At 44.9% G+C, this 13,694-nt stretch overlaps 1 protein-coding gene across 1 annotated transcript in view; it reads left to right on the top strand.

Annotated features, from left to right (window-relative positions):
* Positions 1-13,140, top strand: part of CCNB3 (cyclin B3) — a 61,695-nt gene extending 48,555 nt beyond the window's left edge. The window contains 5 exon segments of the mRNA XM_065901025.1: positions 4,543-4,680; positions 8,185-8,340; positions 9,167-9,316; positions 12,716-12,846; positions 13,068-13,140. Of these exon segments, the coding sequence (XP_065757097.1) occupies positions 4,543-4,680; positions 8,185-8,340; positions 9,167-9,316; positions 12,716-12,846; positions 13,068-13,140 (648 nt within the window).
* Positions 13,141-13,694: the final 554 nt, after the last annotated feature.

The following is a 13,694-nucleotide window of genomic DNA, read 5'->3' on the forward strand; positions in this document are numbered from 1 at the left end:
ATTGTATCACCTTTAAACTTTTTCATCAGTGTCTTATAATTTTCTGCATACAGGTCTTTTATCTCCTTAGGTAGGTATATTCCTAGATATTTTACTCTTTTTGTTGCAGTGGTAAATGAGAGTGTTTTCTTAATATCACTTTCAGATATTTTATCATTAGTGTATAGGAATGCCAGAGATTTCTGTGCATTAATTTTGTGTCATGCTACTTAACCAAATTCCTTGATTAGCTCTGGTTGTTTTCTGGTGGCATATTTAGGATTCTCTATGTATAGTATCATGTCATCTGCAAACAGTGACCGCTTTACTTCTTCTTTTCCAATTTGGATTCCTTTTATTTCTTTTTCTTCTCTGATTGCTGGGGCTAAAACTTCCAAAACTATGTTGAATAAGAGTGGTGAGAGTGGGCAACCTTGTCTTGTTCCTGATCTTAATGGAAATGGTTTCAGTTTTAAACCATTGAGGAGGATGTTGTCTGTGGGTTTGTCATATATGGCCTTTATTATGTTGAGAAAACTTCCCTCTATGCCTACTTTCTGCAGGGTTTTTATCATAAATGGGTGTTGAATTTTGTCAAAAGCTTTCTCTGCATCTATTGAGATGATCATATGGTTTTTCTCCTTCAATTTTTTAATATGGTGTATCACATTGATTGATTTCCATATATTGAAGAATCCTTGCATTCCTGAAATAAACCCCACTTGATCGTGGTGTATGATCCTTTTAATGTGTTGTTGGATTCTGTTTGCTAGTATTTTGTTGAGGATTTTTGCGTCTATGTTCATCAGTGATATTGGCCTTTAGTTTTCTTTCTCTTTGGCATCTTTGTCTGGTTTTGGTAGGGTGATGGTGGCCTCATAGAATGCGTTTGGGAGTGTTCCTTCCTCTGCTACGTTTTGGAAGTGTTTGAGAAGGACAGGTGTTAGCTCTTCTCTAAATGTTTGATAGAATTTGCCTGTGAAGCCATATGGTCCTGGGCTTTTGTTTGTTGGAAGATTTTTAATCACAGTTTCAATTTCAGTGCTTGTGGTTGGTCTGTGCATATTTCCTATTTCTTCCTGGTTCAGTCTCGGCACGTTGTGCATTTCTAAGAATTTGTCCATTTCTTCCAGGTTGTCCATTTTTTCGGCATAGATTTGCTTGTAGTAGTCTCTCATGATCCTTTGCATTTCTGCAGTGTCAGTTGTTACTTCTCCTTTTTCATTTCTAATTCTATTGATTTGAGTCTTCTCCCTTTTTATCTTGATGAGTCCAGTGAATGGTTTATCCATTTGGTTTATCTTCTTAAAAAACCAGCTTTTAGTTTTTTTGATCTTTGCTTTCGTTTCCTTCATTTCTTTTTCATTTATTTCTGATCTGATCTTCATGATTTCTTTCCTTCTGCTAACTTTGGGCTTTTTTTTTTCTTCTTTCTCAATTGCTTTAGGTGCAAGGTTAGGTTGTTTATTTGAGATTTTTCCTGTTTCTTAAGGTAGGATTGTATTGCTATAAACTTCCCTCTTAGAATTGCTTTTGCTGCATCCCATAGGTTTTGTGTCATCGTGTCTTCATTATCATTTGTTTTTAGGTATGTTTTTATTTCCTCTTTGATTTCTTCAGTGATCACTTGGTTATTAAGTAGTGTATTGTTTAGCCTCCATGTGTGTGTATTTTTTACTGATCTTTTCCTGTAATTGATATCTAGTCTCATAGCATTGTTGTCGGAAAAGATAGTTGATACGATTTCAATTTTCTTAAATTTACCAGGGCTTGATTTGTGACCCAAGATATGCTCTATCCTGGAGAATGTTCCATGAGCACTTGAGAAGAATGTATATTCTGTTGTTTTTGGATGGAATGTCCTATAAATATCAATTGAGTCCATCTTGTTTAACGTATCATTTAAAGCTTTTGTTTCTTATTTATTTTGTTTTTGGATGATGTTTCCATTGTTGAAAGTGGGGTGTTAAAGTCCCCTACTATGATTGTCAGTTTTACTGTCGATTTCTCCTTTTATGGCTGTTAGCCATTGCCGTATGTATTGAGGTGCTCGTATGTTGGGTGCATATAAATTTATAATTTTTATATCTTTTTCTTGCATTGATCCCTTGATCATTATGTAGTGTCCTTCCTTGTCTCTTGTAACATTCTGTTTCCAAGGTTGTTCATCTTTGCTATCATTATTCTGAATTCTTTTTCAGGTAGACTGCCTATTTCCTCTTCATTCCCAAAGTCCACTGCCTCAATTTTGGGTGATTCATAGTCTATTCAGGTGGTCCAGAGATACAGGTTACATCAAGTTGATTGTGGAGGTTTAATGGGCTGCTTCTGAGGCTGCAAGGAAAAAATTCCTTTTCTCTTCTTTGTTTGCACAGCTCCTGGAGCTCAGCTTCAGATTTGGCCCTGCCTCTGCATATAGGTTGCCCTCTGGTGTCAACAGGAGGGAGTTAAAGGGGAACTACCATACGACCCAGCAATCCCACTACTGGGCATATACCCTGAGAAAACTATAATTCAGAAAGAGTCATGTAGCAAAATGTTCATTGCAGGTCTATTTACAATAGCCAGGAGATGGAAGCAACTTAAGTATCCATCATCAGATGAATGGATAAAGAAGTTGTGGCACATATATACAGTGGAATATTACTCAGCCATAAAAAGAAACGAAATTGAGCTATTTGTAATGAGGTGGATGGACCTAGATAGAGTCTGTCATACAGAGTGAAGTCAGAAAGAGAAAAACAAATAATGTATGCTAACACATATATATGGAATTTAAGAAAAAAAAAGGTCATGAAGAACCTAGGGGTAAGACAGGAATAAAGACACAGACCTACTAGAGAATGAACTTGAGGATATGGGGAGGGGTAAGGGTAAGCTGTGACAAAGTGAGAGAGTGGCATGGGCATATATACACTACCAAACGTAAGGTAGATAGCTAGTGGGAAGCAGCCTCATGGCACAGGGAGATCAGCTCAGTGCTTTGTGACCACCTGGATGGGTGGGATAGGGAGGGTGGGAGGGAGGGAGACGCAAGAGGGAAGAGGTATGGGAACATATGTATATCTATAACTGATTCACTTTGTTATCAAGCAGAAACTAACACACCATTGTAAAGCAATTGTACGCCAATAAAGATGTTAAAAAAAAAAGAGGAGTGGCTGATTCGCGGGCTCTTGCCTCCTCAGGCTGCTGGGAGGGAGGTGTATAGAAGGTGGGGTGAGCCTGTGGAGGCAGAGGCCCAAGTGACATTGCAACAGCCTGAGGTGTGCTTTGTGTTCTCCTGGGGAAGTTTTCCCTGGATCACAGGACGCTGGCAGTGGTGGGCTGCATAGGCTTCTTGGAGGGGAGCTGTGGATAGTGATCTGTGCTTGCACACAGGAGTTTTGGTGGCTTCAGGAGCAGCGTTAGCAATTCATGCCCATCTCTGTTGTCTGCGGTGGTTGCCAGCGGTTTGTGCCCATCTCTGAAGCTCTTTTAAGCAGTGTTCTGAATCTCCTCTCCTCGTGCACCCTGAAACAATGGTCTCTTGCCTCTTAGGCAGTTCCGGACCTTTTCCCGGACTCCCTCCCTGCTAGCTGTGGCGCACTAGCCTCATTCAGGCTGTGTTCCCTCAGCCAACCCCAGTCCTCTCCCTGGGATCTGACCCACCGGAGCCTCTGCTCCTAGTCCCCACCCACCCTGGCGGGTGAGTAGAGAAGCATGTCAGGCTGGTGAGTGCTGGTCGGCACCGATCCTCTGTGCGGGGATCACTCTGGTTTGTCCTCTGCACCCCTGTTGCTGCGCTCTCCTCTGTGGCGCCGAAGCGTCCCCCCCACCCACCCACATCCCGTCTCCACCAGTGAAGGGGCTTCCTAGTGTGTGGAAACTTTTCCTCCTTCACAGCTCCCTCCCAGAGGTGCAGGTCCCATCCCTATTCTATTGTCTTTTTTTTCTTTTTTCTGTTTGCCCTACCCAGGTACGTGGGGAGTTTCTTGCCTTTTCGGAAGTCTGAGGTCTTCTGCCAGCATTCAGTAGCTGTTCTGTAGGAGTTGTTCCACATGTAGATGTATTTTCGATGTATTTGTGGGGAGGAAGGTTATCTCCACGTCTTACTCCTCTGACATCTTGAAGATGTCTCCCTATTATCTGAATGCCTCTTTGAAGTGGATGCTTTGGCAATCAGAGCTTAAGTCAGGCACTTGCATTACAAAAAGTCAACCTTCAGGGTTTACACTACAAAGTAGCAAATGGGGAAAGCAAGAATCTAAGTTTTGGAGATGAAAGAGAGAGGGTGTGTTCACTCAAGGTGCTCATAGAGAAGGCAGAGCATCTCCCTCTGATGTAAGATTGGTCACTTACCCAAATGTGTAGGGATAGATAATGCCAGGGTCCTCAAAGGCACTAGAGATGTAGCCAGACCCCTAACTGAATGAGTTCTTGCATTCATAGCAGAGTTTCAGCTGGCCAGGCCTGGTAGCACCACTGTCCTCAATATCACAGACCAGGTAGTTACACCTATCTGGATGTGCCTTTGGAGTTGGACAATATGTGGATTCCTGCCCTGTTTGTGTGTTCCTCCAGATGACCTTTGAGATGAGTCATGAGACCCTGTACTTGGCAGTGAAGCTGGTAGATCACTACCTTATGGAGGTAATATGCAAGAGGGACAAGCTACAACTCCTTGGTTCCACTGCTTTTCTGATTGCAGCAAAATTTGAGGTGAGCCTGAGTCCATAGGACCTGGAGAAAACTAATCAATCGGTTTCTGTCCAAGCCAGATATATATGTATGTATGTATGTATGTATGTGCATTTACATATGTATGTATATGTGTGTATATGCATGCATGTGTATAATGTGTATGTATATATTATATACATGTATATACATATATATACGCATGTGTGTACATTCGCATGTGTATATTTGTGTGTGTATACAATTACATACATGCACACAAATAACTTTTCCTACCGATTTTTTGTCTTCCTAAACAGGGAAACTGGTGTTGGGTGCAAATGGTGGTGTATTTGTTTCCTGGCGTCAACAAAATTCTCCCTTTTCCTCTTTGAAGATGTGTGTAGGTGGACATATTACTAGTTAGATGGATTGTTCTTTTTAAAACTTCCTTCTGGACCATAATTTTCTGTCCCCACCCCATTTTCTTCTTCCAGCAACTCCACCTCTGTCTAGTGGAGTCTTGAATTGCTTATATAAGGAGGCATCTCCAAATCTAGGTGCTGGAGACATTTAAGAGAAAATGGCCTTGTGTAGATGGTAGTGAGTCCAAGTAAATTAGTTATTTTTGAAGTAGCAGTATAAAAGCAAGTAGCTGGCCTTTGCTTCATAACCATATCCATCTAACTACTTTATCTGAGTCTTTCCTCTTCCTTAGATGCTAAATGTTCTTGTTCTACTCTCATTTTTCCTTCAGATAGGCTAATAGTATAAAACCTTAGGGTTTAGGAACAGAGAAGTAGCAACTTTTATGAGTACAAAAACCTTTAGAACTGTGGATTTGTCTTTGTGTTCCCTACTCAGCTCTATCCCTAACTAGCTTTCTGTTTCCCTTCTTCATTCTCTCCTTTACTCACTAGCTCCTACCTCTATCAGTACCTCCCTCTCTAACTCCACCCCTCCTTTGCTCCTTACTTGCCTCCCTCTCTTGCCACTTCCGGCCCTCCACTTCCGGCCCTCACTGCACTTCCACCCTCCCTTCACTTCTGCTCTCTCTCCACTTCTGCCCTTGCTCCACTTCCACCCTCGCTCCACTTCTGCCCTTTTCCACTTCGGCCCTTGCTCGGTAGCTCCCTTCTTTCCTCCAGCCTTCTTTCAATCCCTTCCTTGATCCCTCAATCCCTGTTTTGTACACTTGCTCACTCCATGCTGGGTCCCTCCCTCCATCCCACCCACCCACTCTCTGTTGCTCTTTCTAACTCTCCTTTTCTCTATCCTTCTCTCGCTCACTCCTTCCCCTCCTCACTTGATCCCTCCTTCCATGACCCTCTCCCTTCCACCCTGGTTCTATCCCTCACTCCTCCATGCCTTCCCACCCACCTACCCACCCCATCACGCCTTCCCTTCTACTCCACCCTCCTCTCTTCCACCCTCCCTCCCTTCCTCCCTTCCTGTCCCTTTCCTTTGTTCACTCTCTTCTCTCCTTCCCTAGCTAATGCTCTTCCCTCTGTCACATCCTCTCTCCCTTCCTCCTCCTTCCCTCTCCTCCCTGTTGCTTCTCTAGTATGTGCTCCCCTCCCTCCTCCTTTGCTTCCTCCTCCCCTCCTCCCTCACCCTTCCTCTTCTGCTGGTTCCTTCTCTCCCCTTCCTGCTTGCTCCTTCCCTCCGTATCTCCCATCCTTGCTCCATGGTACTCTGGCACCATGACTCCCCCCACCTTAACTTCCTTACACCCTCCTTCCCTGTCTCCTTCCTTTGTCCTCCTTCTCTCTCTTCTTCCTTCCTCCCTCCCTCCCTCCCTTGTTCTCCCCATTTCCCTCTCTGGCTCACTTCCTTCTCTACTGTCTTGCTCCCTGGTTCCCTTGCTCCCCCTCACTCCCTGCTCCCTCTCTGCTCAGCTCCCTCTCACTCACTTCCGTGGTCACTCCCTCCCACCCACTCATGCTTGTTCCCTTCCACCCTCTTTCCCTCCCTGGCTCCTTTTCTCCTTGGTTCTCTCCCTCCTTCCCATCCTCCCTCCCTCCTGATTGCCGTTGCTCCCTAGCCTCCTCCTTCCCTTTCTTCCTCTTTCCCTTCCTCCTCCCTCACTCTCTCCCTTGTTCCCTGCTTCCCTCTCTAGCTCATTTCCTTCCCTGCTCACTGGCTTCCTGGTTCATTCCCTTGCTCCCCTTCCTTTCTCTTTTCACGTCTCTCCCTTTCTCCTCCTCCCTCCACCTACCTAGGGATGTCCTTGTGGCTTAAGCAAGTGCTCCCTGTCTCAGCCTCAAGGGGGTTAAAAAAGCAGCTGGGGGTTCCTGGACAACCAAGAGCAGGAGGGAGAAGGAGTGTGCAAGGTGCTCTCGTTAGCAAATTTTGGAACAAGGAGCACCCCCTTCTGGTTATCAGGACAAAGGACCTCCACTAAGTTTTTTGGAGCAGGGGTGTCTTCCCCTCACAGGATTGAGAAGTACAGAAAGACTTTTGCAAGGGGAGGTATGGAGATGATATGAGAAGAGAAGAAAGGAAGGAGCCACTGGTGAGTAGAGCAGTAGAAGGGAGAGTTTCTTGTCCTGGTCTTGTCACTAGGTTGCTGTGTGACCTTGAGCAAGTCACTTCCTCTCTCTGGGCCTCAATTTTCCTGTCTGCAAACCCAGAGGGTTGGTCCAGTTTGTGATCTGAAAATAAAGGTGTGAGAAGAAGGCTGGGGTGGGCAGTGAGGTGCAGCTAGAGAAAAGATTCAGGGATCTTCCCGCCTCCTAGTCCTTTCCCCCAAGCTAAGGTTCAACCTGTAGAGGGCAGGACATGGAAAGGTACCCCAGATTGTGGGGGGGGGGTTTCTTCTCACCCTTGGCTTGGCTTGGACCTTCCCAGTCTAGCCCCCTTGCACATCTCCCATCCCTTGGTCTTCAGTCTCTGCTTAGGTTCCCTCTGTGCCTATCTCTCTCTGTCTCTCACTGCCTATTACCCCGGCAGTGCCCCCTCCCAAACATCTTTATTCATTCCTTAGACAAGAAAACAAAGTGCGGGCTTATTTTCCATCTCTAGCTCCCTTCCTGTGGTCTCCTTCCCTCTGTTCCCCCAAGAGTAGGCCTTAGATTTCCCATTTCTGGCTCTCACTCATTAGAAGAGAGATCAGTGCTTCCAGTCCCTGTGCCATATTATGCCGCTTCCAGTGCTATAAGAATCTACCACAAGAGGCCCTATCCTCTCTCCTCCTATCTCTGATTTTGTTTTTCAGATGTACTACTCAAAAACCAGAAGCTGGCTCTCACTCATTAGAAGAGAGATCAGTGCTTCCAGTCCCTGTGCCATATTATGCCGCTTCCAGTGCTATAAGAATCTACCACAAGAGGCCCTATCCTCTCTCCTCCTATCTCTCTGATTTTGTTTTTCAAATGTACTACTCAAAAACCAGAAGCTGGCTCTCAGAGCTACCCTGAAGGTTCATGCCAGGGAATATTATTACCTCCTATCCTTCACCCCTCTCCTCCCCTGCCTTTCATCTCCAAGCAGAGAGGAGTGAGCTGTCTTTGCCTGGTTGTGACTGCCTCTCCTCTCCACCCATAGGAGCCCAGCCCACCTTGTGTGGATGACTTCCTGTACATCTGTGATGATATTTATAAGCGAGATGAGATGCTCGCCATGGAAATCAGCATCCTAAAAACCCTCAAATTTGATATCAACATTCCCATCGCCTATCATTTTCTGCGCAGATATGCTAAGGTAAGACAGGGCAGGTACATCTTCATTTTACCACTGCTGGGTTAGTCCCCTCCATTCCCAGAGTGGCTGCTTGAGTGGTAGGAAAAGGGAAAGGGACAACTGGGGACAGGGGAATTTCTTCTTCAGTCCACCCTCCTAGATTGGCAATCTTTATGGAGTGTGGGGGGAAGAAAATTGCATATTTCCATGGTATGCCTATAAAGTTTTGAGGTGAGGGCAGAGTAGGGGAGGGGAAGAAGATTCTTTGATCAGGAAGGGACACTTGGGAAGTTTAGGGGAGATGCTGTCAAAGTTCTCTTCCTTCACCTGAATATTGGTTACAGGGGAAATCACTTTGTATTATAAAAGTGTGTCTTGTTGTAGGATTTGTGTGTGTGCGCGCATGTGTGTATACACACATGCGCGCACACACACACACACACACACATATTCAAACAAGAAAAGGGAAGGAGTTCTTTTGGAGCATGAAATACCTCCTAGTCTGGAACCCAGTGAAAAGTCAACAGTTGGAGGCCTTCGGCTCTTCAAAGGATGGCATGTACAGAAAGGGGAGGTGGAGGGTACCACAATCACACTTGATAATTTGGTTTAAAACCCTGAAAATGGCAAGTACCATTGCCAATTTCATAATCGCCCCTCCTAAAGATTCTGTGCTTTGGGGGCAGGGTCCTTAGTGTGAGTCATGGTGGCAAAAGAGGTACATTGTTCAGGCAGAGAGCCATTTAGGCCCAAGGTGGGATAACTGGAGTGAGTGAGTGCAGGGGGTTTTCTGCTTGGTGCCAGTGTTCTGAATTGATTGCTGAGCCAGTCTTCTTCCTGCCTTTAGTGTGTCCATGCCAGCATGAAGACACTGACCTTATCCCGCTTCATCTGTGAAATGACCCTGCAGGAATACGACTATGTCCAGGAGAGGGCTTCCAAGCTAGCTGCTGGCTCCTTCCTCCTGGCCCTTTACATGAAGAAGCTCGGACACTTGGTAAACATTTGTGGGCGGTGGGGAAGAAGGAGTAGGGATTTTAAAAAACATATTTATTTATTTATTTTATTTTTGGCTGCATCGGGTCTTAGTTGCAGGATGTGGGCTCTTCATGTAGCACGCGGGCTTCTCTTTAGTTGTGGCACATGGGCCCCAGAGTGTGTGGGCTCAGTAATTGCTGCACGTGGGCTTAGTTGCCCCGTGGCATGTGGGATCTTAGTTCCCTGCCCAGGGATCGAACCCCCATCCCCTGCATTGGAAGGCAGATTCTTAACCAGTGGACCACCAGGAAAGTCCCAGGGATAGGGATTTAAAAGCACAGGGTCAGCTCAGGAGGAAGGTGTAAACTAGGGCTGTGGGAAACTCTGTGACAAAACTACTACATACCTGCCATTATGAATCCTTTAACATCTTGACATCTTAGGGGCCTGGCTGCCTAAAGTGTTTCTAGAGCCATGGTTTTAAAGTATTTTATTTCACTTTCTTCATCACAGTACCCTTTCTTCCAAAGACAGCTTACCTGAAAGCCCAGTATCACAAAACAGACTAATGTGAAATTATACTGATTGCAGCAGGCGGTGGTGTGGACCCACTTCTTGCCTGACCCCATTCCACCCCTGCTCCTTGCAGCCCCCTCAGCAAGGTTGGCCCCCCAAGGGAGCTCATTGGAACAGGATTTGGAAAGCACTGACCCAGAGAACAGAGTAGTGAAAGCAACTGTCCATGTGTATAACAGGGGACTCAGATATACAATTGTGCTCTTCTCTGAGGAGGAAGGCCCCCACAGCCTCCTTCCCCAATACAAATAAAATGCGTATTTGATACTTTCTCAATTTTATAAAAAATTGCGAATAAAAGTAACTTTAGAAAACTGTGAATTTTTACTGATGTGTAACATGCAATCCAATAGAAAAAGTATGCTTGCAAATGAGCATACTCTTCCCAACCACTCCTAAGACCCTGCGGCCTAGAAATTCTAGCACCACTACTGATGGAGAAACCTCTGTGTGCTGAGGAAGAACCCTATATACAGTTGTGTGAATTTGGACAAGGCACTGATATTTCTTGGGACAGAGAAAGCATTAAGTAAATGGCAGGGATGACGATGAGAAAGAATACGTAATAATAATGGCTAGCATTTATTGAGTGCTTAGACAGTGAACTAAACACTTTGTCTATTAACTCAATCTTCACAACAACCCTATGAGATCAGCACTATTATCCCTATTGTACAGATAAGAAATAATTTCCCATGTTTGGCTAATGAGAGGCAGAGCTAGGATTTGGGAACTAGGAGTCTGTTCAAAGAATATACCTACTCTATAATCAGAATGGATGTGGCCGTAGCCCTGGAGCCATGATCTTGGAGGCCCCATGCTGACCCAGGCTTTTACCCTTGGATCCTGGGGAAGGCTGGTAGGTCCTGAGGGAGGACAGTTGAGAGGCTCAGGGCAGCAAACTGCTTGCCAACCAGTATAAAAATATTTCAGTGTTTTAACACTTGGCATGGCTGTACCAGTGAGTATCAGCTAAGTGTCAGCCCTGATCTGAACCCAGGTAGTCTGGATCCATAGTCCTCTACACTATATATACTGCTATAGATGCGAAAGGCTTCACACAGGAGGTGACTTTTGAGTTGGGTCTTGAGAGGTGAGTAGGAACCTTGAGAAGAGACGTTCTAGGCAGAGGGAACAACAATTGAAAAGATGTGAAGGCAATATGAAAACAGTGTGATGTATTCAGGGCAGAATAAGACATTTCCTATGGATAGAGCAGAGGACGTATGAGTAGGGAATGGTGAGAGGTGAGACCAGAATGGTAGAGTGTGGTCAGATTGTGAGAGGCCTTTGATGCCATGCTGAAAGATCCATTTTACACTAAGGCATTGCAAGTTTTTAAGGCAGGGGAGTGACATCTTCCTGTTTGTATGTTTTGGAAACAGTACTAGTATATAGCAGCACGGAAGGTATATTAGATGAGAAAGCGTATTTGAACGTATCAACACCAGTGAGTGGGCTTTTATAATAATCAATGTGAAGTGTTGGGGCAGTGAACAATTAAACAATGTGAACAATTGGGGCAGTGACAGTAGGGCTGTTAATCTTAATTAACACACCCAATATGATGTGTTAATCCCATGTGTTACTCCCCTGCTCAGCATGCCAATGACTGCCCTTTGCCTGTGGCAGTGGTTTCCAAAGAGTATTCAGTAGAGCCCTGGGATCCTGCAGAAGTATCTCAGGGGCCATGTAAAAGGTAAAGGGATCCAAATTGGTGGGCTTCTTAGTTCCCACCCCCAATTCCAGGTAAGATATTTGGGCTTCCAGGTAAGATATTTGGGAAAACATGAGTTCAGGGAAAATAATTTAAGACATTTTAAGAAAACCACTTCCTCACAGAATAATGAATTTTCTTTTCTCTACCTGTGGAACTCCCACTAGACTTTCAGTACCTATTGCAGATGTGCCCTCCTCTGCAAAGCTTTTTGTGACTTTCCCAGCCAAAATTCATGGGTCCTGCAGCTCTGTTCCTCCACTGTCCCATGCTCCCTTCCATTGTAGCACTTCCCATATTTTGTAATTCTATGTGTGCATGTCTGTCTCCCCAACTAGACTACAGACTCCTCAAGAGCAGGAGCCTTAGTCATCTCTTAGTCATCTTTGTATTCCCAGCATCCTGTATGTGGCTTGGTAATATCCTAGCTAGCATTGTTTGGGTATGTGCTAGACTCTGTTCTGTGTGCTTTATGTCTATTAACTCATTTAAGCCTATTATATAATTACTGTAATCGTCCCTATTTGGCAGATTTGGAAACTGAGGCACCTAGAGGTTAAGTAACTGGCTCAAGGCCATGCTGTTAATGGAGCTGGAATTTGAACCCAGGCAGTTTGCCTCCAGAGCCTTTGCTCTTAAACACTCTGCTATATTCCTTTTGCCACATGATAGGCATCCTTAAAGTTAACTGAGAAAATGAATGCATGAAATGATAGCTGTTTGAACCAGAGAGGAGAAACAGCCTTAAGTTCCTGCTGGCTATTTAGTTGGGACCGCAAGTTTGTTCTGAGTTTTGCCTGGCCATTGGCTCTTAACCTGAGAGTAAGTAACAAAGTCAGTCCTGTTCCTTAAATTCTTTGGTGGATTTCAGTTTAAATACCTATGGCTAGGGCTAATATCCAGCTGGTACATATGGATATAGCCATACCACTAGCCTGCAGCTGGAACATAGTCTTCTAGGTAGTACCCTATGATTATTGGTCAGTGTCTGTGCTCTATGAGTCTTTGAATTGTTTGACTTTCTTCCCTGCCCGTACTATGGATAGGAAGTTTCGATTTGGGTATTGGAGACAGGAAGTATCTGCTTCCTGTTGTAAAAGTCACTGTCCATGTTGCTTCTTCCAGGCTCCTACCCTGGAGTATTACAGTGGCTACAAGACCTCTGATCTTCACCCCTTGGTCAGGCAGCTGAACATCCTGCTGACTTTGCGTCTGTGCAATAGGCTCAAGACTGTGCATTCCAAGTATTCCCACCAGTAAGTACCAAGCTCCAGTTGAGGCTGGGTTTGTGCTCAGTCATGGGGAGGCCCAGGCTAACCTCACTTAAGGGAAAAGAAAGATTCAGGTACTTTTTACCTTACTTTCTGCTCCAGAGTTAAAGCAAGATAGGGAACCAAGGGCATATGTCCCACTTATTCCATGGAGCCTGCTTGCTTTGGGCTATTTTACACTGAGCAGACCCCTCTTCCTTTTGCAGGGTCTTCTTTGAAGTCACCAAAATCCCACCCTTGGACGTGTTGAAACTGGAGGAGATTTTGAACTGCTGCTAATTCTGAGGCTGAGGGTCTGGTACTCTGGCAGCAGCCACCAGGGCCAGGCAGGCATGTAAATAAGCTGTATTTATTCTGTCCTTGAATTTGTCGTTTCATCACTTTTCTTCATTTTTACTGTTTGTCTATTCCCAAACTGATAATGTTGTAAATATTTGTGTTTTTTATGAAAGAGAAGAAATTATTGTATTTGATTAGAAATTTAATAAAAATTAATGATTGTTGTTAACATGGCTCACTTCCCCCCTTATTGCTCAGGAGCCCCACACGTAGCCCTGTTTTTTTTCCTGCCTAGTAAAGGCTGTGCCTCAGGGTCTAGCTTATCCAATTTCCCTCTCTGTTTGGAGACTTTCTCTTCACAGGAAGAGGAATTGAGCTAGGTGTGAACTGATGAATGAGTCTGTAGAAGGAGGATCCTGGTGGTGGGAGGGGTAGTCCAAAGAGACCCCACTACCCGACAGGCCTCAGTGTTCAGATCTGGGGCAGCTGGAAGCGTGGGCCAATACCCTTTGGTCCCCATTTCAGGTTGCCAGCTTTCCTTGCTTCTTCCTAGA

This window comes from Phocoena phocoena, chromosome X (genome assembly GCF_963924675.1).
Source record: "Phocoena phocoena chromosome X, mPhoPho1.1, whole genome shotgun sequence".
Lineage (NCBI taxonomy): Eukaryota > Metazoa > Chordata > Mammalia > Artiodactyla > Phocoenidae > Phocoena > Phocoena phocoena.